The 25178-nt window shown below is 40.0% G+C and overlaps 1 protein-coding gene and 1 non-coding gene across 4 annotated transcripts in view; one reads left to right on the top strand and one right to left on the bottom strand.

The window, feature by feature from the left end:
* NVL (nuclear VCP like) overlaps positions 1–25178 on the bottom strand; it is a 97416-nt gene that overhangs the window by 66582 nt on the left and 5656 nt on the right. For 2 of the 3 annotated variants that reach the window (XM_021677257.2, XM_021677259.2), the window contains 8 exons: positions 19067–19119; positions 18879–18978; positions 12904–12961; positions 9744–10016; positions 6840–6972; positions 6649–6725; positions 5968–6102; positions 3127–3228 (listed from right to left, as the gene is read on the bottom strand). In XM_021677257.2, coding sequence (XP_021532932.2) covers positions 3127–3228; positions 5968–6102; positions 6649–6725; positions 6840–6972; positions 9744–10016; positions 12904–12961; positions 18879–18978; positions 19067–19119 — 931 coding nt within the window. The remainder of the gene's footprint in view (positions 1–3126; positions 3229–5967; positions 6103–6648; positions 6726–6839; positions 6973–9743; positions 10017–12903; positions 12962–18878; positions 18979–19066; positions 19120–25178) is intronic. The other variant, XM_021677258.2, reaches the window with a different exon arrangement.
* On the top strand, positions 7186–7292 carry LOC135277633 (U6 spliceosomal RNA). Its single transcript, XR_010345243.1, has one exon. It is a non-coding gene; the product is annotated as a U6 spliceosomal RNA (small nuclear RNA).

Raw genomic sequence — 25178 nt, forward strand, 5'->3', positions numbered from 1 at the left:
GGCTGGGCGCCATGGCTCATGCCTGTAATCCCAGCATTTTGGGAGGCTTAGGCGGATGGATTACCAGAGGTCAGGAGCTCAAGACCAGCTTGGCCAACATGGAGAAACCCTGTCTCTACTAAACATACAAAAATTGGCCGTATGTGGTGGTACATGTCTGTAATTCCGGCTACTAGAGAGGCTGAGGCAGAAGAATCATTTGAACCCAGAAGGCAGAGGTTGCAGTGAGCTGAGATCATGCCACTGCACTTCATCAAGATTGTGCCAATGCACTTCAGCCTGGGCAACAGAATAAGAGTCTGTCAAAAAGGAAGGAAGGAAGGAAGGGAGGGAGGGAAAGAAAGGAAGGGAGAAAGGGAGGGAGGGAAAGAAAGGAAGGGAGGGAGGGAAAGAAAGGAAGGGAGAAAGGGAGGGAGGGAGGAAGGGAGGGAGGGAAAGGAAGGAAGGGAGGGAAAGGAAGGGAGAAGGGAGGGAGGGAAAGGAAGGAAGGGAGGAAGGTAGGGAGGAAGGGAGGGAGGGAAAGGAAGGGAGGGAGGAAGGGAGGGAGGGAAAGGAAGGAAGGGAGGAAGGGAGGGAGGGAAAGGAAGGAAGGAAGGGAAAGAAAGGGAAGGAGGGAGGGAGGAAGGAAAGATGGGAGGGAGGGAGGGAAAGGAAGGAAGGGAGAGAAAGGGAGGAAAGGAGGAAGGGAAGAAGGGAGCAAGGGAGGGAGGGAAGACGAGAGGAAGGGAGGGAGGGAAGAAGGAAGGAAGGATGGGAGGGAGGGAAAGGAAGGAAGGGAGGGAAAGGGAGGAAGGGAAGAAGGGAGGAAGGGAGGGAGGGAGGAAGGAAGGAAGGAAGGAAGGAAGGAAGGAGATACAGTAGACATCAAGGGAATGGGTACTGTTCAAAAAGGAATGCCCCACAAGTGTTACCACCGCAAAATGGAAGAGTCTATAATATTACCCAGGATGCTGCTGGCATTGTTGTAAAGAAACAAGTTAAGGGCAAGATTCTCGTCAAGAGAATCTGTGTGTGTACTGAGCACATTAAGCACTCTAAGAACAGAGATAGCTTTCTGAAACACATGAAGGAAAATGATCAGAAAAAGGAAACCAAGGGGAAAGCGCCAGCTTGCTCCACCCAGAGAAGTGCACTCTGTGAAAAGCAATAGGAAGGAGCCTGAGCTGCTGGATCCTCTTCCCTATGAATTCATGGTATAATAGGTGTTAAAAAACAAAAGACCTCTGGACTGTAAAAATGTTTCTCTTCATTGAATAGAAGTGTAATGTCCACTTCCCCAAAGAAATATTTAAAACAAATTTAAATTGTGTCCTAATTCATTGTGTAGTGCCTTTATTATTCAAATTTAATGTATTCCTTGCTGAAAGATGTGAGGTGGCTTATTGTGCAACGAATTACTCAACTGGTTAGAAAACTGCCAGGTATTTATGAAATATCTGTACTGGTCCCTCTAAATCATCATGAAAAAAATGAAATAATTTACAAAAACTTAAAAAATGGTAAATTCTGTTATATATATTTATTACAAAAAAGAGATAAGGATCAGTTCAAATGAAAAAAATTGAAGAAAAATATCTACATTTATAATCTAAATCATTTTACTCAATCAGTTACTCAATGGTTAGGAGTGACAGTGATTATGCTAAGTAAGACTGTCAGCCTCGCTTAAGGCATCTCAAAACCATGGGAACCACCACATTTTAAAGGGAAAGATATTTAGCCTATCAGTAGCTGGCTCTCTTCCCTAATCATCCTTATGACAATGTTTGCAAAAGATGCCTATGACTGCTAGATACATAATCCAGTTAGAAAAGAGTAAAATTAGAGACCAACAGTATCAGAAAACAAGCACATCAGTACTTGTCAGTGACCTGGAAAGTTGAATGTTGGGGGAAAAAATAAATGATGGTCATTGGAATGTGGCCTAAAGAAAGCACAGTTTTCAACAAAGTATCACTTGATTGGATTTCACCTTTTTGTTCTCTGTCCCACATGCTTTCCTGTACTCATTCTCATTAGGGAAGAGGGAACCAGGAAAAGTGGGGTGCTAAGCCACATATTTACTGGGCATCTACTGTGAGGTATGTTACTGGCCCAGTACTGGTTTAGTGAGAGCTTTAAACACAGAACCAACAACCTAAAGCTGCCATTTGTCTGTTATCCTTATTGATCATTGTGTTTACCATACACAGAAAATTTACTCCTTGTCTCTGGCTATGCATGCCAATTTAACAATGGAATTGACCACGTTTTGGAAAACAGGTAGCACCTGAAAGAGTTCAGCTTTGCTTTCCACCCTGCCTTCCACCCTTTTTCTCTTTATCCTCCTAGTGTTGCCCACACCTTTTTCTATGTCAGCCCATACAATAACCAAGTAGATGGACTACCTATTCTTGTTATTAAAATTTTTTTTTCTCAATTACTGCTTAAATTTCTCTTCTAATTTCACATAGGCTTCTAGCAGTTGTATTGGATATTCATCAGCTACTATATATTGTCAGTGCTAACAATGACATAAAATTAAACTTTTCACCATTTTTTGGTTTTAAACACAGTGGTGATATTTGCTCAAGTGTAAATAATTTACAGCTAATATTTACAGGGCTTGTGCTGTGTGCAAGGCACCATATCAAAGGTTTTATAAGAAGTCTCTCATTTAATACTCTCAGCCACATGAGATTTGGGTATTATTATTACCCTAGTTTACTAGTAAGGAATGACAATTTATTCTGGCATTTTTATGGTTGCTTTTATAATATCCTAAATGACAATTTTTACATTGCTTACAAGTTTTTAGCCCAAACTTCAGTTGAGGAAAGCAAAAGTGAGTGGAAAATATCATAAGGATAATATACTTTCAACATATGACTACAGGGTATGACAGCACAGAATTTCTAACCAATTATATTTATGTTTTATTTCAGATGAAAAGGGTTACTTATCCAACAGCTGCTATCACTAAATCTACTTTAAATATTTAGCCATCATGCATAGCAAATTACCATGTTTATTTAATAAAAGAATGGCCAGTGAGTGGGTTAACAAATACTAGCATCAGAAAAAGCAGGATCTTTAATATAAGCTGGTAGCGTCTGATCACCTGGCATTAGTCATTAACTGACTCACCACCGCTTGCTCGAATAGTTCTCTCAGCTTCTGCTCAGACTCTCCGGATACTCCAGACACAATCTCTGGAGCAGCCACTTTCAAAATTGGCAGGTCAAGTTCCTATGCAGACACATAAAAGAACAACTAAATATTCAAATTTTAATGTTCCTACTTTTTCTTTATCCAGTCTCCTCAATTTTTTAAAATAGTTTCCTGAGGAACTTCATCTTTTTATTTTGGGCCAGTGAAAAACACTATTTAAAAATCAATGGTTTTGGCCGGGTGCAGTGGTTCACATCTGTAAACCCAGCACTTTGGGAGGCCGAGGTGGGTGGATTGCCTGAGGTTGGGAGTTCGAGACCAGCCTGACCAACATGGAGAAACCTCGTTTCTACTAAAAATACAAAATTGGCTGGGTGTTGTGGTGCATGCCTGTAATCCCAGCTACACGGGAGGCTGAGGCAGGAAGCTGTGGTGAACCAAAATCACGCCATTGCACGCCAGCCTGAGCAACAAGGGCGAAACTCCGTTCAAAAAAAAAAAAATCAATGGTTTTATGCAAACATGTTTAAGTGGATACTATCATCTTTTTATTTTATACATGTCACTATAAAATTCTATTATCTTTTCTGAATAAAGGCTCTTGACTCTCAAGAGATATATATGTTATCCCCCACTTAGGCCTGAGCCAAAGCAATTCTTTGTTTTGTTTTGTAGAGACTGTGTCTCACTATGTTGCCCAGGCTAGTCTAAAACACCTAGCCTCAAGCAATCCTCCTATTTCAGCCTCTCAAAGTGCTGGGGTTACAGGAGTGAGCCACCATGCCTGGCCTATCAAAACAATTCTAACCCATCTGCTGAGGAGAAAATAGCAAGGGTTGTGACACAGATGTTTCCCATGCATCCTGCTAGTATTTCTCCAAATCCTAACCCAGAGAGTAGCCAGTTATTAGTCAGAGGAGGGAGACTCTTTAAGAAGAGACCAGGCGTGGAGGCCCATGCCTGTAATCCCAGCACTTTGGGAGGTCCAGGCGGGAGGAATGTTTGCATCTAGGAGTTTGAGACCAGCCTGGGCAACACAGTGAGACTCCATCTCTATAAAAAATAATAAATTAGCCAGGCATGCTAATGCATGCCTGCAGTCCCAGATACTTGCAAGGCTGAGGCAGGAGGATCACCTGAGCCTGAGAGGTCAAGGCTGCAGTGAGCTGTGATACATGCCACTGCACTCAGCCTAGGCAAGAGATTCAGAATCTGTCTAAAAAAAAAAAAGAGAAGAGAAACTACCGTTGTCCCATTCCCATGCTTGAAATTTCACTTTCTCAACCGTATCTTCGTTGAATCCAACTCTAATTTGGGAATCCCAACATACCACATAGCATTTTGCACTTCTTGTCTTGTCTTCCACTTATTACAGTTGTTACTATGTACAGCATTTGTTTATATCAATGACTGTTTAATGTCTCTCTCATATTAGAATTAGAATTGTCGTACTTAATACTATATTCCAAAGTCTGGCACACAGTAGTCATGTCATAGAATTATTCAACAAAAATGAAGCAAACCAATCAAGTCTCCCTTTACGAATGATTTTGTTTCATAGAACATTATTGTATTAGTGCTTGGTACAGCATGCTATTTTTCTTTCTTTTTTTTTGAGATGTAGTCTTGCTCTTGTTGCCCAGGCTGAAGTGCAATGGTGCGATCTTGGCTCATGGCAAATTCTGCCTCCCAGGTTCAAGTGATTCTCCCGCCTCAGCCTCCCGAGTAGTTGAGATTATAGGCATGCACCACCATGCCTGGCTAATTTTGTACTTTTAGTAGAGATGAGTTTTCTCTATGTTGGTCAGGCTGGTCTCAAACTCCTGACCTCAGGTGATCTGCCCGCCTTGGCCTCCCAAAGTGCTGGGATTACAGGCATGAGTCACCGTGCCTGGCCAGCATGCTATTTTTCTAATTGAAGTTACTCAGATATTTTACATTACTGCCCAATACAGTTTCTGAAAAATCTGAGAGGGCTAAAATAAGATTGCTAACTTAATTTTACAAAATAAGTGTCTATTATTACCATTTTAGAAAGAATTATTTTAAAACCAAAAAGTATAAAAACATAACTCTAAATAGAAATTCTGAATAAATTTAGCTGTATGAAGAGTAATATAACCCTAGTTTTCTTATTTTACTGCTCCTAAGAACCACTGGGAGGGCAGGTGCAGTGGCCCATGCCTGTAATTCCAGCATTCTGGGAGACTGAGGAGGACTGCTTGAGGCCAGGAGTTTAAGACCAGCCTAGGTAACATAGTGGGATTCCGTCTCTATATAAAAAAAAAAAAAAAAAAAAACCACCCAAAAACATTAGCTGGGTGTGGTGGTGTGTTTGTGGTTCCACTACTTGGGAGGCTGAGGTGGAAGGACCACTAGAGCCTGGAAGGTTGATGCTGTAGTGAGCCATGATTACACCACTGCACTCCAGCCTGGGTGACAGTGAAACTCTGTCTTAAAAAAATAAATAAAATAACTACTGGACTAAAGGGAAAGCGAAGTAACTAAAATGTAAGCTATGTGTTAATAAAAAGGTTTGTTTGAAACTGTATTATTTTATTTTCTACCTAACTCTTGCCATATACAATTACATACATTAAAAATAAATCCCTCAAGTTGCTCACGAGAAACAAAAAATAAACTAAATGAGTAAATACCACAAATAATACCAGCATGATAACAAAGGGATCAGTTCCAAGGACTATATTCTCTTCCTGAAAAATGCCAGGTCTGGTTTAAGTTGACAAAAGAGAAAAAAACAAAAACAAATAATAACAACAAAAACAGCAAAAGCAAACAAGTGTCAGAAATCCTCACCCCAGCAATTGCATGTGCAAGTAATGTCTTTCCACAGCCTGGTGGCCCATGAAGGAGAACTCCACGAGGGGGCACGACGCCCAGGTGGTGGTACACCTCTGGGTGACGCATGTGAATGAGCATCTTGCAGACCTCCTGGCAGAGGATAAACACAAAGACGTCTTTCAAAACAGAAGAATCAAAGTAGAATGAAATGTCCTATTTTTTGGAGCAGTGAAATGGAGTAGGTAGGCAGAATATACACTTTAGACTTAGAACAGAGTTTGAATCCTGGCTCTGGTACCTACTATGTGATTTCAGCACTAACCTCTCCAAGAAGCTTCTATTTCCTAAGCTGTGACATTATCTACCTTGAGGATGTAATGCAGAGTAACTAGCATGGCAGATGGAAAAGAGTAGGCATTAAAAATAAAGTTACCATAACTATTAGTACTGTTAAGACAATATTACTTATAAAGCATGGGTCTTATGTATACTATAATTAAAATAATAGAAAAGTTGAAAATAGTATGCATCTTTTCTCCTGCAATGCCCTAAAGGGTACAGGTCAGGTTCGCCCTTCTCAACCTTCCCAGTTTCTTCTCCTATACCCAGTTCATATTAGAAACAAAGAGGTAGGCTTTTTTCCATAACTGATTAGTAATATAGCCATTTGAGGTAAAATTCTGAATTTGCACTAACTTTTAATGTCATATCATTGCCTCCCACATCTTCAAACTTCACGTTGGAGATCTGGAATTCTAACCCCCTGGCTTTAGCTGGTAAACAAAAAAGGAGGAGATGAAAAGATTAATGATTCAGTAGTAACTCACAGAATGATGCTTCTCTCAAAGCAAACATGACCACTGTCACCAACAAGACTCACACCTTACCTTTCTTTTGCAGGACAGCTTCAATTTCTCCATCTACTTCCTGAAGATCTTCTTTCTTCCTTTTGCTTCCTCTATTCTTTAGCCTGCCTTTCCATTTAATATCACTCTCCAAAAGAGAAGACTCTTTTGAATCCTGGAAAGAAAATAAATTTAAATATGCCATGCTTAAAATTCTATGCCAATAACTGTTTTATTTTTTAAAGAGGGACATTACAAAGAAAATTAATTCCTGCCCTAGCATTTTCACCTCTGTTAACTATTCCCAACCTCTTTGCTCAAAGATGCAGTCTATTGGGAATGTCCTTCTCCTCACTGCCTTAAACCTCAGTTTAAATCTTAACATCTGGTGCTGGCTTTGGCAGCATATATACTAAAATTGGAACAACACAGAGAAAATTAGCATGGCCCCTGTGCAAGGATGACATGGAAATTTGTGAAGCATTCCATATGGGGGAAAAAAAAAAACTAAATCATAACATTTGAATGCTTCTTTTCCAGATTTGTACAGTTTTTCTTTTTCTTTTTTTTGAGACAGAGTTTCACTCTTGTAGCCCAGACTGGAGTGCAATGGCACAATCTCAGCTCACTGCAACCTCTGCCTCCCAGGTTCAAGTGATTCTCCTGACTCAGCCTCCCAAGTAGCTGGGACTACAAACGGCCACCACAATGCCCAGCTAATTTTTATATTATTAGTAGAGATGGGGTTTTGAGATGTTGGCCAGGCTGGTCTCGAACTCCTGACCTCAGGAGATCTGGCTGCCTTAGCCTCTCAAAGTGCTGGGACTACAGGCATGAACCACCATGCCTGGCCTTCTTTCAGTTAGATTTAATCTCTTCCTCACATTCCCAGGATACCGCATTTGCAAGTATTAGCTGGCATAATCTGCCTTGTATGAGTGATTCACTTATCTCTGTCTCTCTCACTGAACTGTGAACTCCTTGATTAAGGACACTGATATTTGCCTTTTATTTCTCACTGGGTCTTCTACATGGTTGTCTTCATCTGACAGCTGATGATTCACTAAATTAAATATGACTATAGAGCTGCTTTGACAGTCATAAAAAGGATAATTCAGCCAAGCACAAGGGCACACACCTGTAGCCCTGGCTACTTGGGAGGCTAAGACCACTTGAGCCTAGGGTTTCGAGACTATAATGTTCTGTGATCATGCCTGTGAAAAGTGACTGCACTCTAGCCTGAGCAATGTAGCAATATTCCAACTCTAAAAAAAAAAAAAAGTGTTTTTAATTATAATTCAGGCTGAGACAGGTAGATCACTTGCACTCAGGAGTTAAAGACCAGTCTGGACAATACAGTGAAACCCCATCTCCCCAAAAAATACAAAAACTAGCCAGGTATGGTGCTGAGCACCTGTAGTCCCAGCTACACGGAAGGCTGAGGTGGGAGGATGGCTTATGCCCAGGAAGTGGAGGTTACAGTGAGCAGTGATCATGCTACTGTACTCTAGCCTGGTTGACAAAGCGGGCTCTGTTTAAAAAAAAAAAAAAAGGCAATTCAGCATTAAGACTCAAGTTACTGCCAACCATAACTATGTTCTCTATACACGGATGATACGGATAATTAAAGCAAAGAGATTTGGAAAGGCCTATTAATAAAGGGTTTCCCAAATTAAAGAGCTTGGTTCTTAGAAACCAGTTGAAGCATCATTGTCCATGAGGAATATGTGAGCCACATATGAAATTCATTTAATTATCTATTTTACAGGGGCCGGGCGCGGTGGCTCACGCCTGTAATCCCAGCACTTTGGGAGGCCGAGGCGGGTGGATCACGAGGTCAAGAGATCGAGACCATCCTGGTCAACATGGTGAAACCCCGTCTCTACTAAAAATACAAAAAATTAACTGGGCATAGTGGCGCGTGCCTGTAATCCCAGCTACTCAGGAGGCTGAGGCAGGAGAATTGCCTGAACCCAGGAGGCGGAGGTTGCAGTGAGCCGAGATCGCGGCATTGCACTCCAGCCTGGGTAACAAGAGCGAAACTCCGTCTCAAAAAAAAAAAAATTATCTATTTTACTTAACCCAGTATATCCAAAATATTATCATTTCAACATAGAGTCAATATAAAAAATTATTACTGAGATGCTTTACATTCTATTTTTTCAGTAAGTCTTCAAAGTCTAATGTATACTTTGAGTTTACAGCAATCTCAATTTGGACCATAAATTTTCATAAGAAACACTTGATTTGTATTTAGAGTTTGTAAAATTTACAGCTAAAGGAACAGATTCACATACTTAACAGGGTAGTAGAAGATGAGACTGAAGAGAAAGCCAGGCAGCCAAATCATAAAGGTCTTTATTGGCTCACAAGACCTTTGGATTTGAGACTGAATGAAGCCACTGGAGGGTTTTAAATAGAAGAATGATAATGTGTGGTGGCTCACACCTATACTCTCAGAACTTTGGGAGTCAGAGGTGGGTGGATTGCTTGACCCCAGGAGTTCCAGACCAGCCTGGGCAACATGGGAAAACTCCATCTCTAAAAAAGATACAAAAGTTAGCTAGTCATGGTGGCCCATGCCTGTAGTCTCAGGTACATGGGAGGCCGAGGTGGGAGGATGGCTTGAGCCTGGGAAGGAGAGGTTGCAGTAAGCCAACATCGCATCACTACACTCTAGCCCCGGTGACAAAGCCAGACCCAGTCTCAAAAAAAAAGAAAAAAAAAAGAGCTATCTATGTGTGAAGAATAAACTAGGGGAACAAGCAAGGACATAGACTCCAGCTGGAAGGCTGCTTCAATAATTAAGGCAAGAAAGAGAAAAGGCTTAGACTAGGATAGAAAGAATGGCAAGTAGTGCAATGTGACCAAATTCTCCATGCATATCAATGAAAAGGCTGAAATGTACTTCAACTACATGGGGCTAAAATTTCATTATGAAAATACCTGTATCTCAGTTATTGGCTTCTTAGGATTACTTTTCTCATCTGATAGTTCCAAGAAAAAACTGTCTTTCTTTCCACTTGGGGTTTTGTCAATAAACCATCCTCCCTCTGAATCTTTGGCAGGAGTCTTCAAGGAAATGGAGCCTGTTTTGGAACTTAACCGTGGTGTTGAAGAGGTGGTTTCTCTTTGCTCCATCTCAGGAGTATTTGAAACAGAATCAGGATTTCCTTTCCGATATAAAGAGAGCAGGGAACTGTTCATGTGATTTGCTGACTGGTAGAAACATAAAATGAAACTTTAGCATAAATTACTCAACAGGTACTCATGAAAGTTGTATTGCCTATAGTAATAAGTTTTCTACATTTTGTTTTCAGGAACTTCTCTCAGAACGCTTATAATCAGAATATATAGGTGTTAGGCTGGGCACAGTGGCTCATGCCTGTAATCCCAGCACTTTGGGAGGCCGAGGTGGCCAGATCACTTGAGGTCAGGAGTTTGAGACCAGCCTGGCCAACATGGCAAAAATCCCTTCTCTACTAAAAATAAAAAAATTAGCTGGACACAGTGCCAGGTGCCTGTAATTCCAGCTACTTCAGAAGCTGAGGCAGGAGAATCACTTGAACCCAGGAGGCAGAAGTTGCAGTGAGCTGAGATCATGCCACTGAACTCCAGCCTGGGTGACAGAGTGAGATTCCATCTCAAAAAAAAAAAAAAAAAGACAAAGAAAAGAATATATAGGTGATTACAATAAGACGATTCACAAACAAGCATTTACTATTCAAAAAGACTCCACTCCATTGCAAATTAATGAAAAACCAATTCATAACTAGTGGTTAAATAAAATCAAGTAAGTATGATTGCTTCTAAAAAATACACTAAAGAAGTATGAAATGAGCTGGTTACCAATGCGAGTCACTATTAGTCCATCAATTCAAAATTGGGGCTGGGCATGGTGGCTCACGCCCTGTAATCCCAACGCTTTGGGAGGCCAAACTGGGAGGACTGCTTGAGGCCTGGAGTTCGAAACCAACCTGGGCAACATAGCAAGACCCTGTCTCTACAAAAAATTGAAAAATTAGCCAGGCATGGTGGCACATGTCTGTTATCCTAGCTACTTGAGAGGCTGAGGTAGGAGGACGACTTGAGCCCAAGAGTTTAAGGTTGTAGTGAGTTAGGACCATGCCACTGCCCTACAGCCTGGGTGACAGAGCAAGACCCTATCCCTGAAAAAATTGGATCAAATATTTTGACAATAAATTCAAAACTGATTTACCAAGGGAAAAAGTAAAAAGCAAATTATAAATAATTTGACAGACAGTTCGCCCTCTATATCCAAGGGTTCTGAATCCAGGGATTCAAAGAACCTCAATGGAAAATATTTGGGAAAAAAATTCAATTAAAAAAATACACCAGTAAAAAGTAATACAAATTTTAAGAAATACAGTGTAGGCTGGGCATGGTGGCTCATGCCTGTAATCCCAGCACTTCAGGAGGCCAAGATGGGCGGATCACTCAAGGCCAGGAGTTCAAGACCATCCTGGCCAACATAGCAAAACCCTGTGTCTACTAAAAATGCCAAAAATTACCTGGGTATGGTGGCGCATGCCTGTAATCCCAGCTACTCAGGAGGCTGAGGCATGAGAACCGCTTGAACTTGGGAGGCAGAGGTTGCAGAGAGCCGAGATGGCACCACTGAACTTCGGGCTGGGCAACACAGCGAGACCTGCCTGTAATCCCAGCTACTCGGGAGGCTGAGGCAGGAGAATTGCTCGAGCCTGGGAGGCGGAGGTTGCAGTGAGCTGAGATCGTACCACTGCACGCCAGCCTGGGTGACAGAGTGAGACTCCCTCTCAAAAATAAGAAAGAAATACAGTGTAAAAACTATTTAAATCTTATTTACATTGTATTAGGTATTATAAATAATCCAGAGATAATTTAAAGTATATAGGAGGATGTGTGTAAGGTTATACGCAAACATGATGCCATTTTACATAGGGAACTTAAGCATTTGTGGATATTCATGTGGGGCCCTGGGGCCATATCTCCCATGGATAGTGAGAGAACACTGTATTATCTCCATATTCTCCTTTAATCAAGCCTTTTCATTACTAATGCCATCTCCTTGGCAAAAAGTATATCCCTTTTTCCATTTTTACTATTAATTACTCTATTCCTGTCTGCCCTTATTGCTAGCTATTCTCTTCTCTTCTTTTTTCTTGTATAACTGACTATAAACACAAATACTGGAAGAATGGTTAATCCATTACCAACACTGAACACAGAAAGTGTTCAATTATTTATTGATGAAGATATCAAAAGTCTCTTATTCTATTCCCCTTCCTTCCTCTCTCCCTCCCTTCAGACCTAACCCTTTTTTTTTCCTTTCTTCTTTCTTTCCTGCTCTTTTCTCTCTTTTGCAATAAGGTCTGTTACCCAGGCTGAAGTGGAATGGCACAATCATAGCTCACTTCAGCTTCAAACGCCTAGGCTCAAGCAGTCCTCCAGCCTCAGACTCCTGAGTAGCTAGGACTATGGGTGTATGCCACCAGACCCAGCTAATTTTTGTTTGTTTTTTGTAGAGACAATCTTGCTACATTGCCCAGGCTGGTCTTGAACTCCTGGCCTCAAGTGATCTTCCTGCCTCCCAAAGTGCTGGGATTATAGGCGTGAGCCACAGCACCTGGCTTTTTATTATATTCCTTATTGATTTTTTTTTTTTTTTTTGAGACAGGATCTAGTTTTGTTGCTCAGGCTGGAGTGTAGTGGTGCGATCCCAGCTCACTGCAACCTCTGCCTCCTGGGTTCAAGTGATCCTCCCACCTCAGCCACTCAAGTAGCTAGGACCACAGGTGCATGCCACCATGCTTGGCTAATTTTTGCATTTTTTTTTGTAGAGACAAGGTTTCACCATGTTGGCCAGGCTTATTTCTTTTCTTTTCTTTTTTTTTTTTTGTATTTTTTCTAGAGAGAGGGTTTTGCCATGTTGCCCAGGCTGGTCTCAAACTCCTGGGCTCAAGTGATCCACATGCTTCAGCCTCCCAAAGTGCTAGGATTACAGGTATGAGTCATCATGCCCAGCTCTTACGGAGTTTTTCTAAGGAGGTATCATAACGATTTAAAAAGAAAAAATCAAAGTGGACCCACTAAATGTTTGGCTTACCTGTGGATCTCGGTAGTCTTCCACACTTGAATCATCATCAGAATAGCTTTCAGTATACCTCAGTAAAAAGAGGGAAAAATGTTTTAAAGACTTTTTCTCCCACATCCCAAAAAAATTACTACCCCCAATAGGTAAATATATTCAGGCAAAATATTATAGTGGTTAAGAGTCCAAACTCTGGAATCAGAGAAATTAGGATTCAAAATCCAACTTAACCAGTTATTACTTAAGCTCTGTAAGTGTCAGCTTTCTTATCTATAAAACAGAGATAATAAGTAATGTCTATCTCCCAAGGTTATTAAAGGATTAAATAAATGCTTGCAAACTCCTTATGCGTTTATAATATATAATAAATGCATAAAAAATTATAGTTATTTTTATCCTAGCAATAAATAAAAGTGAGACAACAACTCCCTCAGGCCCAAGGGTCTCATTTAGGAATATCAGATTCAGGTAGAGGAAATATTTCAGCAACTCATAATTAAGCACTCTGAGTAACAAATTCACAAAGTCAACATGACTGAACCATGTAACCAAATACAATTTCTCCAAGACTGTTCATGAGGGATGAAGGAGCAAATAAATCTCCTGTATCAAAAAAGAGCTATAAATCCTAATAAACTACAAGCTGAGAATGTAGTCTTGATTCATTATAATTGAAAGTTGTTACCTAATAGCTTCAAGTAACTTCAGGACTCTGCTAGTATTTAATACTTCTTTAGAAATTATTTAAATAAGAAAAGCACTTTTTTTTAAGTAAAAAGCTTTATATGAATGCAAGGAAATGCTATTATAATTAAGATATTAAGATACAAATCCTAGCCTGAGCAACCAAGGGAGACCCTGTCTCTACAGAAAAACTTAAAAATTAGCTGGGCATGCTGGTGCACACCTGTAGTCCCAGCTACTTAGAAGGCTGAGGTGGGAGGATCGCTTGGGCCTGGGATGTCAAGACTGCAATGAGCCACAATTGTGCCACTGCACTGAAACCTGGGTGACACAGTGAGACCCTGTCTCAAAAAAAAAAGCAAATTCTTTATTCATTAAAATTTATCAATATTACTTAGGGGCATTTCTAATCAATGTTAATAAGTTATATTATTCAACTATTTAAAAAAAATAGTTTGCCTTACAATTTATGCCCTACAAAAAAAAAAAAAATTTCAAGTGGATTAAAGAGTTAAACATCAGAAAGAAATAGGAAAAAAGTGTAAGTAATCACTTTACACACTCTTGAAAGAGGTCTTAAGCATATTGGCATAAACTAAAAGGAAAAAGACTGATAGAATTGACTACATAAAAATGCAAAACTTCTCTAATCAAAAGACGGTATAAACAAAAATTAAAAGGGAAGTGGCAAAATGCAGAAGGTAGTTGTAATACATATAAAAAGAGGTAATATTTTATGCAAAGCCCTCCAATAACTAATAAGGAAAATTCAAATACCTCTCAAATGAAATAGAAAAAAACCCGTAAGCAAGCAATTCACAAAACAATTATGAAATAACAAAAAACTAACCTCAATAATTATAAAATTACAAATAAAAATATAATCAAGGCTGGGTGCAGTGGCTCACGCCTATAATCCCAGCACTTTGGGAGGCCGATGGGGGTGGATCACGAGGTCAGGAGTTCGAGACCAGCCTGCCAAACATGGTGAAACCCTGTCTCTACTAAAAATACAAAAATTAGCCAGGAGTGGTGGTGGGCGCCTGTAATCCCAACTACTCAGGAGGCTGAGGCAGAAGAATTGTTTGAACCCAGGAGGCAGAGGTTGCAGTGAGCCGAGATCACATCACTGGACTCCAGCCTGGGTGACAGAGTGAGATTTCGTATCAAAATAAAAAAAGATCAATATTTTGCCTATAAAACCAGCAAAGATTAAATAATAGTATAACTAAGATTGCAGGGATGCAAATAAATGTTCTCTTTATACAAAGTTATTGGAAGTATAAACTCAGGCCACCTTTTTAGGAAGCCAAGTCCAAATGCACTAGAAATCTCAAAAATATCAATCTTTGACCCCAGAAATTCCACCTCAAAATTTCAACATATTGGGAGGCTGAGGCAGGTGGATCACGAGGTCAAGAGATCGAGACCATCCTGGTCAACAAGGTGAAACCCCGTCTCTACTAAAAATACAAAAATTAGCTGGGCATGGTGGCACGCGCCTGTAGTCCCAGCTACTCGGGAGGCTGAGGCGGGAGAATTGCTTAAACCCAGGAGGTGGAGGTTGCAGTGAGCCGAGATCGCGCCATTGCACTCCAGCCTGGGTAACAAGAGCGAAACTCCTTCTTAAAAAAAAAAAAAAAAAAATAGAAAAATGTAATGTGTACAAAGATATGCAATAAAGAATTATTTATTTTTATTTACTTTTTTATTTTTTTGAGATGGAGTCTCACTCTGTCATCTAGGCTGGAGTGCAGAGGTGCGATTTCAGTTCACTGCAACCTCCGACTCCCAAGTTCAAGCAACTCCCTTCCTGCCTTAGCTTCCCGAGTAGCCTGAATTTCAGGCACTTGCTACCATGCCCTGCTAATTTTTGTATTTTTAGTAGAGACGGGGTTTCACCATCTTGGCCAGACTGGTCTTAAACTCCTGACCTCATGATCCATCTGCCTCAGCCTCCCAAAGTGCCAGGATTATAGGCATGAGCTATCATGCCCAGTCAAGAGTTATTTATTATATAATAGTGTAACACAAACAAATATCCATGAAAATGGAACTCGTTAAGAAAATTATGATAAATCTAAATGAAAAAGACTGAGTTACAAATAGCAAAATAGGGCTATCATCCCAAATCTTATAGACATTAAAAGGATAACAAGAGAATATTGCAGAAGCATTATGCCAATGAATTCCACACCTGAGAGAAAATAAACAGATGATTAAAAAATACAATGTACCACAACTGACATAAGAAGAGATGTAAGGAAGAGTTGTATATCCAGCAAAACTAAAATTTATCAAAATCCTTCAGAAAAAGAAGACTCTGGGGGAAGTTGATTCTAGGCCTGGATGAATTGTGGGCCAACACTAACAAATATTCAAAAAAGAATTACCATAATTCATTTTCACAAAATAGAGAAAAACAAACACTTTCTCACTAATATCATGAGGCTGGTGAATCCCTAACACCAAAACCTGACAGACATTACAAAAATAAACAAAAGAAAATTCAGACCAATATGACATACAGATTCAAACATCAGTAGAAAAAGATTAATACATTAAATCCAATTAATACCCTTTTTTTCAAAAGTTAGCTGGACATGGTGGCAGGTGCCTGTAATCCCAGCTACTCAGGAGGCTGAGGCAGGAGAATTGCTTGAACCCAGAGGCGGTGGTTGCAGTGAGTTGGGCTCATGCCATTGTACTCAAGCCTGGGTGACAAGAGCCAGACTCTACCTCAAAAAAACAAAGAAATACTCTTGTATTTTTCTTTTCTTTTTTTTTTTTAGAGACAAAGTCTCTCTCTGTTACCCAGGCTGGAGTTCAGTGGCATAAACATAGCTCATTGTAACCTTCAACTCCAGGCTCAAGCAATCCTCCTACCTTAGCTTCCAAAAAAGCTGGGCTATAACCATGCACTACCATGCATGGCTAATTTTTAAATTTTCTGTAGAGACAGAGTCTCACTATGTTGCCCAGGCTGCCAGTAATACATTAAAAATATAACATATCAAGACCAAGTAGAGTTTATCCCAGGAATGCAAAATTGGCTTAATACTGGGAACCAACGCAATTCACCAAGTTAACAGACTAAAGGGGGAAGCCCATAATGAGATGTTTCAATAGATGCAGAAAAGCACTTAATAAATGCAATACCTATTCGTGACAAAAATTCTCAGCTATCTAGGAATGTTAGGAAACTTTCTCATTCCGATGTCTACAAAAAAAGGATAGCTACAAAAGGACAGCTACAAAAATACCTAAAGCTAATGTCATATTTACAGTGAAATATTACCGAAAATTAAAGACTGATCATACCAAATATTGGCAATATATGGAAAAAAAGTAGATTTCTCATAAACTGCTAACGTAAAAAAGCAAAATGGTACAAACACATTGGAAAATAGTTTAGGAATTTCTTAAAGTTAAATATGCATCTGTCACATGACCCTGCTATTCCAATCTTAGATATTTAACAAGGGAAATGAAAATACTGTCCACACAAAGACCTGGACATAATGTTCTTAGTAGCTTAATTTGTAATAGTCAGAAACTGGAAACAAACCAATTGCCCAATGAGAGATAAAGAGGCCAGGCAAGGTGGTTCACACCAGTAATCCCAGCACTCTGGGAGTCCCAGGCAAGAGGACTGCTTAAGCCCAGGGGTACAAGACCAGCCTGGCAACACAGTGAGACCTCTGTTTTTACAAAAAATTAGAAAATTAACTGGGCATGGTAGCATGCACCTGTAGTCCCAGGTACTGGGCAGGTGAGGTGGGAGAACTGCTTGAGTCCAGGAGGTAAAGGCTGCAGTGAGTCGTGATCATGCCACTCCACTACATTCCAGCCTGGGCAACAAAGTGAGACCCTGTCTCAAAAAAAAAAAAAAAAAAACACCCCAAAACAGATAAACAGATAAAATAATTGTGGCATGTCCATACACACTCATCAATAAAAAGCAAGCAATGAACTATTGATACATACAACATTGATAAATCTCAAAATCATTATGCTAAGTGAAAGAATGAAAGAATCCAGATTTTAAAAGTATGATTCCAAGTAAAATTCTACAAGATGCAATGTAACGTACAGTGACAGAAAGCAAATCAATAGTTGCCTCAAGCTGGGCGCTGTGGTTCACGCCTATAATCCCAACACTTTGGGAAGCTGAGGCGGGCAGACTGCTTGAGCCCAGGAGTTCGAGACCAACCTGAGCAACATGGCAAAACCCTGTTAATACAAAATATTAGGTAGCTGTGGTAGCATGTGCCTGCTGCTACTTGGGAGGCTGAATTAGAAGAATCAAGTAACCTGGTAAGTCAAGGCTGCAGTGAGCTGTGATGGCACTCCAGCCTGCACTCCAGCTACGTGACAAGGGTAAAACCTTGCCTCAAAAACAAAAAAAAAAAGGGTTGCCTAGAAACAAGAGTGGAGGGAAAAATGAATTGCAAAGGGGAACAAGAAGACTTTTGATATTTACGGAAAGGTTCAGTATCTTGCTTATGGTGACGGTTCAATAAGACCTGAGAGCAGTCATCTGTAATCCCAGCACTTTGGGAGGCGGAGGCGAGGGGATCACCTGAGGTCGGGAGTTTGAGACCAGCCTGACCAACATGGAGAAACCCTGTCTCTACTAAAAATACAAAAATTAGCTGGGTGTGGTGGCACCCACCTGTTGTCCCAGCTACTAGGGAGGCTGAGGCAAGAGAATCACTTGAACTTGGGAGGCAGAGGTTGCGGCGAGCCGAGATTGCCCCACTGCACTCCAGCCTGGACGACAGAGCAAGACTCTGTCTCAAAAAGAAAAAAAAAGCTCTCAATACTATTTCTGAAACAAAATTAATTGGCACCTTTTAATATATCTGACGTTGTATTAGGGCAGAAAAAGAAGGTAATAAGACAGTACTGTTGGTAATGCAAACAAGCAAATAATTTCAATGGCATATGATAAGGATTGTAACAAACATCTGTAACTAGAAGCTAAGGAAACATTTTAAAAGGAGTCTTAGGCCTAATAAAGGCAGCAACATTTCAACTGATTCTTGAGGGCTGAGTGGGAGTTTGTGAAAGGGAAATGATAACTCTAACTCAACAAAATCACCCATACAAAGGCACAGTCAAAGAGAATTTGATCTCTTTGGGGAATAGAGAACATTCAATATGGCTGAAGTAAAGGTCTGGAGAGGCTAGGTAAACATTACGCAGGGCTTTGTTGGCAATGAAGAGCCACTGAAAGTTTTACAAGCAGGAATGTAATGTGATAAAGTTCACTGTTTAAAAAAAAGTGCATTTTGTATACTTACTCATTATCCTCTTCACCATGTCTTGCTCTTTTTGCCAAATGTTCATCTTCTAATTCTGTTAAATTCTTAAGTTCCTTCTCACTACTAATTATGCTAAATACTGAAACAAAAAGAAAAAAAAATGCTATGAGTTAAAACAATTATTTGTATAGCTTTATTGATAATTGAGCTCTAACAATAAGACTCACCTTTTTCTACCTGAATCCTAAAAGCATTTCTTTTTCTTCGACCATAGTCTATACTGAAAAAAGAAAAGAAGTTTAGCATAGTAGTCTCTACCAATATTTTTCCATTAAGCTCAATCTAAATGGACCAAATTTGCATGAATACTTAATTATGTTACAGTATAGACACTTGCCAAAAACCCATTTTCAAACTTCTAAGTTTATATATCTACTATTGTGACCTTTCTCCATTTTTTCCCTTTTAACTAACCTTTTTTGCTTCAAATATTTTTATTTTAAAATTTCACTTATTAAAAATATGAAAGAAATAATGTAATCAACACTCATATATTCTTTACTTATAGTATTCTCAAACTGCCATACTTACTTTACTTATCTCTGTGTAGAGATTTTTTGGAGGGGCAGGGCAGAACCATTTGAAAATAAGTTCTAGGCCAGGCATAGTGGCTCATGTCTGTAATCCCAGCACTTTGGGAGGCCAAGGTGGGAAGATCACTTGAGCCTAGGAGTTTGAGACCACCCTTGGCAACACAGGGAAGCCCTAGACCTACAAAATATTAAAAAATTAGCTGGGCGTGGTAGTATGTGGCTGTAGTCCCAGCTCCTTGGGAGGTTGAGGTGGGAAGACAGCTTGAGTCTGGGAGGTGGAGGCTGCAGTGAGTCATGATTGTGCCAATGCACTCAGCTTGGCCAACAGAGCAAGACCATCTCAAAAATAATAATAATAAATTTAAAAACTAATAAGAAAATAAGTTACAAACACTTCATCTTAAAAATTCTCAGCATGTATCTCTATTAAAAAAAAGGCTACCCGAATAGCTACAATACAATCAACACAAATAAGAAATTCAATATTGGTAAATTATCTAATATAGAGTCCATATTAAAATTTCTCAAATTACTCCCGAAAAATGGTCTTTAGAGTTGTTTTTCTCTAACCCAGAGTCTAGTCAAGGTTCATGTATTTATTCGGTTGTTGTGTCTCCTTTGACTCTTTTAACTTGTAATAATCTCTTCACCTTTGTGGATGTAACACTGATATTTTTGAAGGATCCAGGCCAGCTAATTTATAAAACGTTCCACAATCTGAATTTATTTTCTGTCTCCTCATTATTAAATTCAAGTTTAACATTTTTAGCAAGACTACCTGCTAAAAATATAAGTGAAAGTTTGATGAGTTGGCCAGGTGCGGTGGCTCACGCCTGTAATCCCAGCACTTTGGGAGGCCGAGGAGGGCGGATCACAAGATCAAGAGATCGAGACCATTTTGGCCAACATGGTGAAACCCTGTCTCTACTAAAAAATACAAAAATTAGCTGGGCGTGGTGCCTGTAGTCCCAGCTACTTGGGAGTCTGAGGTAGGAGAATCACTTGAACCTGGAAGGCAGAGGTCACGCCACTGCACTCCAGCCTGGTGACAGAACGAGACTCCATCTCAAAAAAAAAAAAGTTTGATGAGTTACAGAATATTTATATAATCTTAAAATATCTTCTTATAAATTATTTATTAATTTCAAATTAATTTACAGTGGATTGATCAAAACTATCATTATGAAATAAATAACACCACAGATATTCTGTGCCTTTTGAAGTCATATTGCTTCTCTGGTGTTTCCTTCCAAAAACATACAACCTGATTCCAACCATGTGGAAACAGCAAAAAAACCCAAAGTGAGGGATATTTTGTATAGTAACTACCTATAATCTTCAAAAATGTAAAGATTATGAAAAACAAAAAAACGTTGTTCCAGATTAAAGGAAACTAAAAAGCAAAACAAACATAATTTAGGGGTTGGATTTCAGTTCAGGAAAAAAAACTCCCACAAAACAATAGCTATAAAGAACATTATTGAGACAGGCAAACTCTGAATATGAATGGTGGATTCAGTAACATTATTGAATCAAGATTACATTTTCTGGTTTTAATAAATAAACTGTGGTTATATCATAAAAGCCTTCGTCCTTAGGGAATAGCTAGTATGCATAGTATGCATGGATAAAGGCACATTCTAGGTAAAGAGTATATGGGTGTTCTTTGTACTATTCTTTCAATTTTCCTCTTTATAAAAATTCTTGCCAGTGTGGTGGCTCACGCCTGTAATCCCAGTACTTTCAGAGGCCAAGGAGGGTGGATCATTTGAGGTCAGCAGTTCGAGACCAGCCTGGCCAACATGGTGAAACCCAGTCTCTATTAAAAATACAAAAATTAGCTGGGCATGGTGGTGGGCACCTGTAGTCCCAGCTACTTGGGAGGCTGAGGCAGGAGTACTGCTTGAGCATGGGAGGAAGAGGGCGCAGTGAGCAGACATCGTGTCACTGCACTCTAGCCTAGGTGACAGAGTGAGACTCCGTCTCAAAAAAAAATAAAATAAATAATAAATTTATTTTTGTTTTTGAGACAGGGTCTCATTCTGTCAGTCAGGCTGGAGTGTAGTTGTGCAATCAAAGCTCGCCGCAACCTCAACCTCCCGGTCTCAAGCAATCCTCCCAGTTCAGCCTCCCGAGTAGCTAGGACGACAGACGTGCCAGCACGCCTAGTTAATTTTTCAGTTTTATGTGTAGAGATGAGGGTCTCACTATGTTGTCCAGGCTGGTATGGAAATTACATCAAAACACAAAGTTTTAGAAGTACTAAATCATGATCATTAAAAAAGACAACTTGGGGGCTAGCACGGTGGCTCATGCCTGGAATCCTAGCACTTTGAGAGGCTGAGGCAGGAGGATTACTTGAGCTCAGGAGTTCAAGACTAGCCTGGGCAACATGGCAAAACCCTGTCTCTACAAAAAATACAAAAAATTAGTGGGGCATTGTGGCACGTGCCTTAGTCCCAGCTATTTACAGGCTGAGGCGAGAGGATCACTTGAACCCAGGGGTTTGAAGCTACAGTGAACCGAGATTGTGCCACTGTACTCCAGCCTCGGTGACACAGTGAGACCAAGTCTCAAAAAATAAAAACATAAAAATTTGGCTGGGCGCGGTGGCTCATGCACTTTGGGAGGCTGAGGCGAGCGGATCACCTGAGGTCAGGAATTCGAGACCAACCTGGCAAACACGGTGAAACCCCGTCTCTATTAAAAAAAAAAAAAAAAAAAAAAAATATATATATATATATATAAATTCAAAATTAAATAAAGATGTAAAAATGATTCTTAGTTCATGAGCCATACAAAACAAAGTGGTAGGCAAGAACTGGTTTGACAGCCACAGTTTGCCAACACCTGGATGAGGGAAGATGGCAGATAGATGTAGGGAGCATGTCTAAAAGCCTTAACAGGCCAGGGGCAGTGGCTCATGCCTATAATCCCAGCACTGTGGGAGGCTGAGGCGGGAGGATCACTTGAGGTCAGGAGTTCAAGACCAGCCTGGCCAACATGGCAAAACCCTGTCTCAACTAAAAATACAAAAATTAGCTGGGTGTGGTGGCACGTGCCTATAGTCCTGGTTACTCAGGAGACTGAGGCAGGAGAGTCACTTGAACCTAGGAGGTAGAGGATGCAGTGAGCAGAGATTGCACCGCTGCACTCCAGCCTGGGTGACAAAGTGAGACTCCATCTCAAAAAACAAACAAAAACAACATATGTATAACATGTTCTATGTATGTATCCCATAACTTAAAGTATAATAAAAATAAAAAAGGGAAAAATCAGAGCTTGCTATAGCTCTGCTCAAAACTTTTCAGTGGAGTCACAGACATCCAGAGTAAAACTGGTCTAAAAAGCCCTGAATATTGATTTCTGAAATCCTTGAAGGGAAAAAAAAAAAAAAAAAAAAAAAAATCTCTGCATATTCTGGCCTCTGTTGTCCTAGTTTACTTTTCCTCTCCTGTCCTAACCACACAGACCTTCTCAAACATGCCAAGAACAGGACCTTCGTTCTCATTGTTCGTTCACTCTTCCTCTGGATGTTCCTGAGTCCCACAACTTGCTCCTTCAGTTTATTGAGTTTTTGGAGCAGTCACTCCTAATTACTGGATCTGGTGGCCCCTTCTCTGTCCTTACACTTGACTGCTTTTTGGCATTTGACATTGTCAGTTTTCCTCTATAGCTCTATAGCTTTCATTTTGGTTCATTATAAAAGTACAGATTTAATATCCCTTATTCTAAATGCTTAAGACCAAAACACAAAAATTAGCCGGGCATGGTGGTGGGCACCAGTAGTCAAAGCTACTCAAGAGGCTGAGGCAGGAGAATCACCTGAACCCGGGAGGTGTAGGTTGCAGTGAGCTGAGATTGTGCCACTGCACTCATGCCTCGGCGACAGAGCGAGACTCTGTCTCAAAAAAAAAAAAAAAAACAGATTTCAGTACTGGTAAGTATAGTGCCACTGTGACAAATACTTTAAAATGTAAAATGGCTTTGGAACTAGGTAATAGAGACCAGAGAGTTTTGAGGTGCATGTTAGAAGAAACCTAGATGGCTCTGAAGTGACTGCTGTTAGAAATATGGACCCTGAAGACAATTCTGGTTAGGGCTCAGAAAGACAAGAGAAGAGGTATAGAGGAAGCTTCTATAGTTATACACACAGAGAGAGAGAATACTAGTAGAAATATGAATGTTAAAGATACTTCTGGTGAGGTCACAGACAGCAATGAGAAGCATGTTATTGGAAACTGGAGGAAAGGCAGTCCACGTTATGAAGTGGCCAAGGACTTATGTTTTACTGTTTTAAAAGTAGAACTTGTAAGTGATGAATATGGATATTTCACTCCGATTTTCAAGCAAAGTGTTGAGGTGTGGCCTGATTTCTCCTCGCTGCTTACAGTGAAATTTTATGGTATAGAGAGAGATAAAGAAGGAATTGTTTAACAAAAAGGAAACTAGAACCTGAAGATTGGAAAATTCTCAGTCTATCCATATTGTAAAAAATGAAAAAGCATAATCTAGAGAGAACATCAAGGGTATGGAGGGACTACAATTTGCTAAAGGGATTACTAACATATGACTTATGGATCCAGTCAGCCATCTCAGCAGAAGCCAGGAATAGGGATGGGTTAAAGCAACAGAAACACTGCCAGCTTGGACTGAAGGGACAGAGATGGGGACAAAATTAAGGAAGGCTGCTGGACTTCCAGGATTCTATAGGACAGGGGAATCAAACTACTCAGCTGTGAAGACAAGTTATCCTTCAAGAAAAGGGAAGAATGACCCTTAAGGAGGCTCAAAAGAATGTAGGGCTGCCACTGCCAACACAGACCCAGAGGGCACAGGTCCAGCAGGTGGGGCTGTCTCCTCCTAGGTACCACAAGGCAGGATCACCATCTTACTGTGCGCACAGGGCAGAGCATCAGGCCAAAGATTATTCTAAAGCCTGAAAATCTAACGAAATTTGTCCTGCTTGGTTTTGGACTTGCTTGGGACCCATGACCCTTTCTTTTTTCCAATTGTTCTCTTCTAGAATAGGAATGTCTAACCTACACCTATGCCTGTCCTGCCATTGTACAATCGTGCATCACTAAACAATGGAGAAACATTCTGAGATGCGTATCATTAAGCATTTTCATTGTGTGAAAACAAAAATAAGTATGAGTGTACTTACATAAACCTAGATGGTATAGCCTATTATACAACTAGACTACACGGTATAACCTATTGTGCCTACAAACCTATACAGTATATGATTGTACTAATACTATAGGCAACTGTAACACAATGGTATTATGTATTTAAACACATCTAAACACAGAAAAAGTACAGCACAAATATGATGTAATAATCATATGGGATCACCATCATACATGAGGTCCACCACTGACTGAAACATTGCTATGCAGCACATGCCTATATTTTGGAAGCAAATAACTTGTCTGGTTTCACAGGTTAACAGACGAAGAACAATTTTGCCCTAGGATAAATCATACCTTGAATCTTAGCCACTACCGATTAATTTAGATAATATATATATTTTTAATTTATTTAATTTAATTTATTTCTTTTTTCTTTTTTTTTTTTTTGAGGCGGAGTTTCACTGTTGTTACCCAGACTGGAGTGCAATGGCGTGATTTCGGCTCACTGCAACCTCCGCCTCCTGGGTTCAAGCAATTCTCCTGCCTCAGCTTCCCGAGTAGCTGGAACTACAGGTGCGTGCCACCATGCCCAGCTAATTTTTGTATTTTTG

This window comes from Aotus nancymaae, unplaced genomic scaffold (genome assembly GCF_030222135.1).
Source record: "Aotus nancymaae isolate 86718 unplaced genomic scaffold, 86718_ANA_hifiasm-v0.15.2.pri h1tg000032l_0, whole genome shotgun sequence".
Classification (NCBI taxonomy): domain Eukaryota; kingdom Metazoa; phylum Chordata; class Mammalia; order Primates; family Aotidae; genus Aotus; species Aotus nancymaae.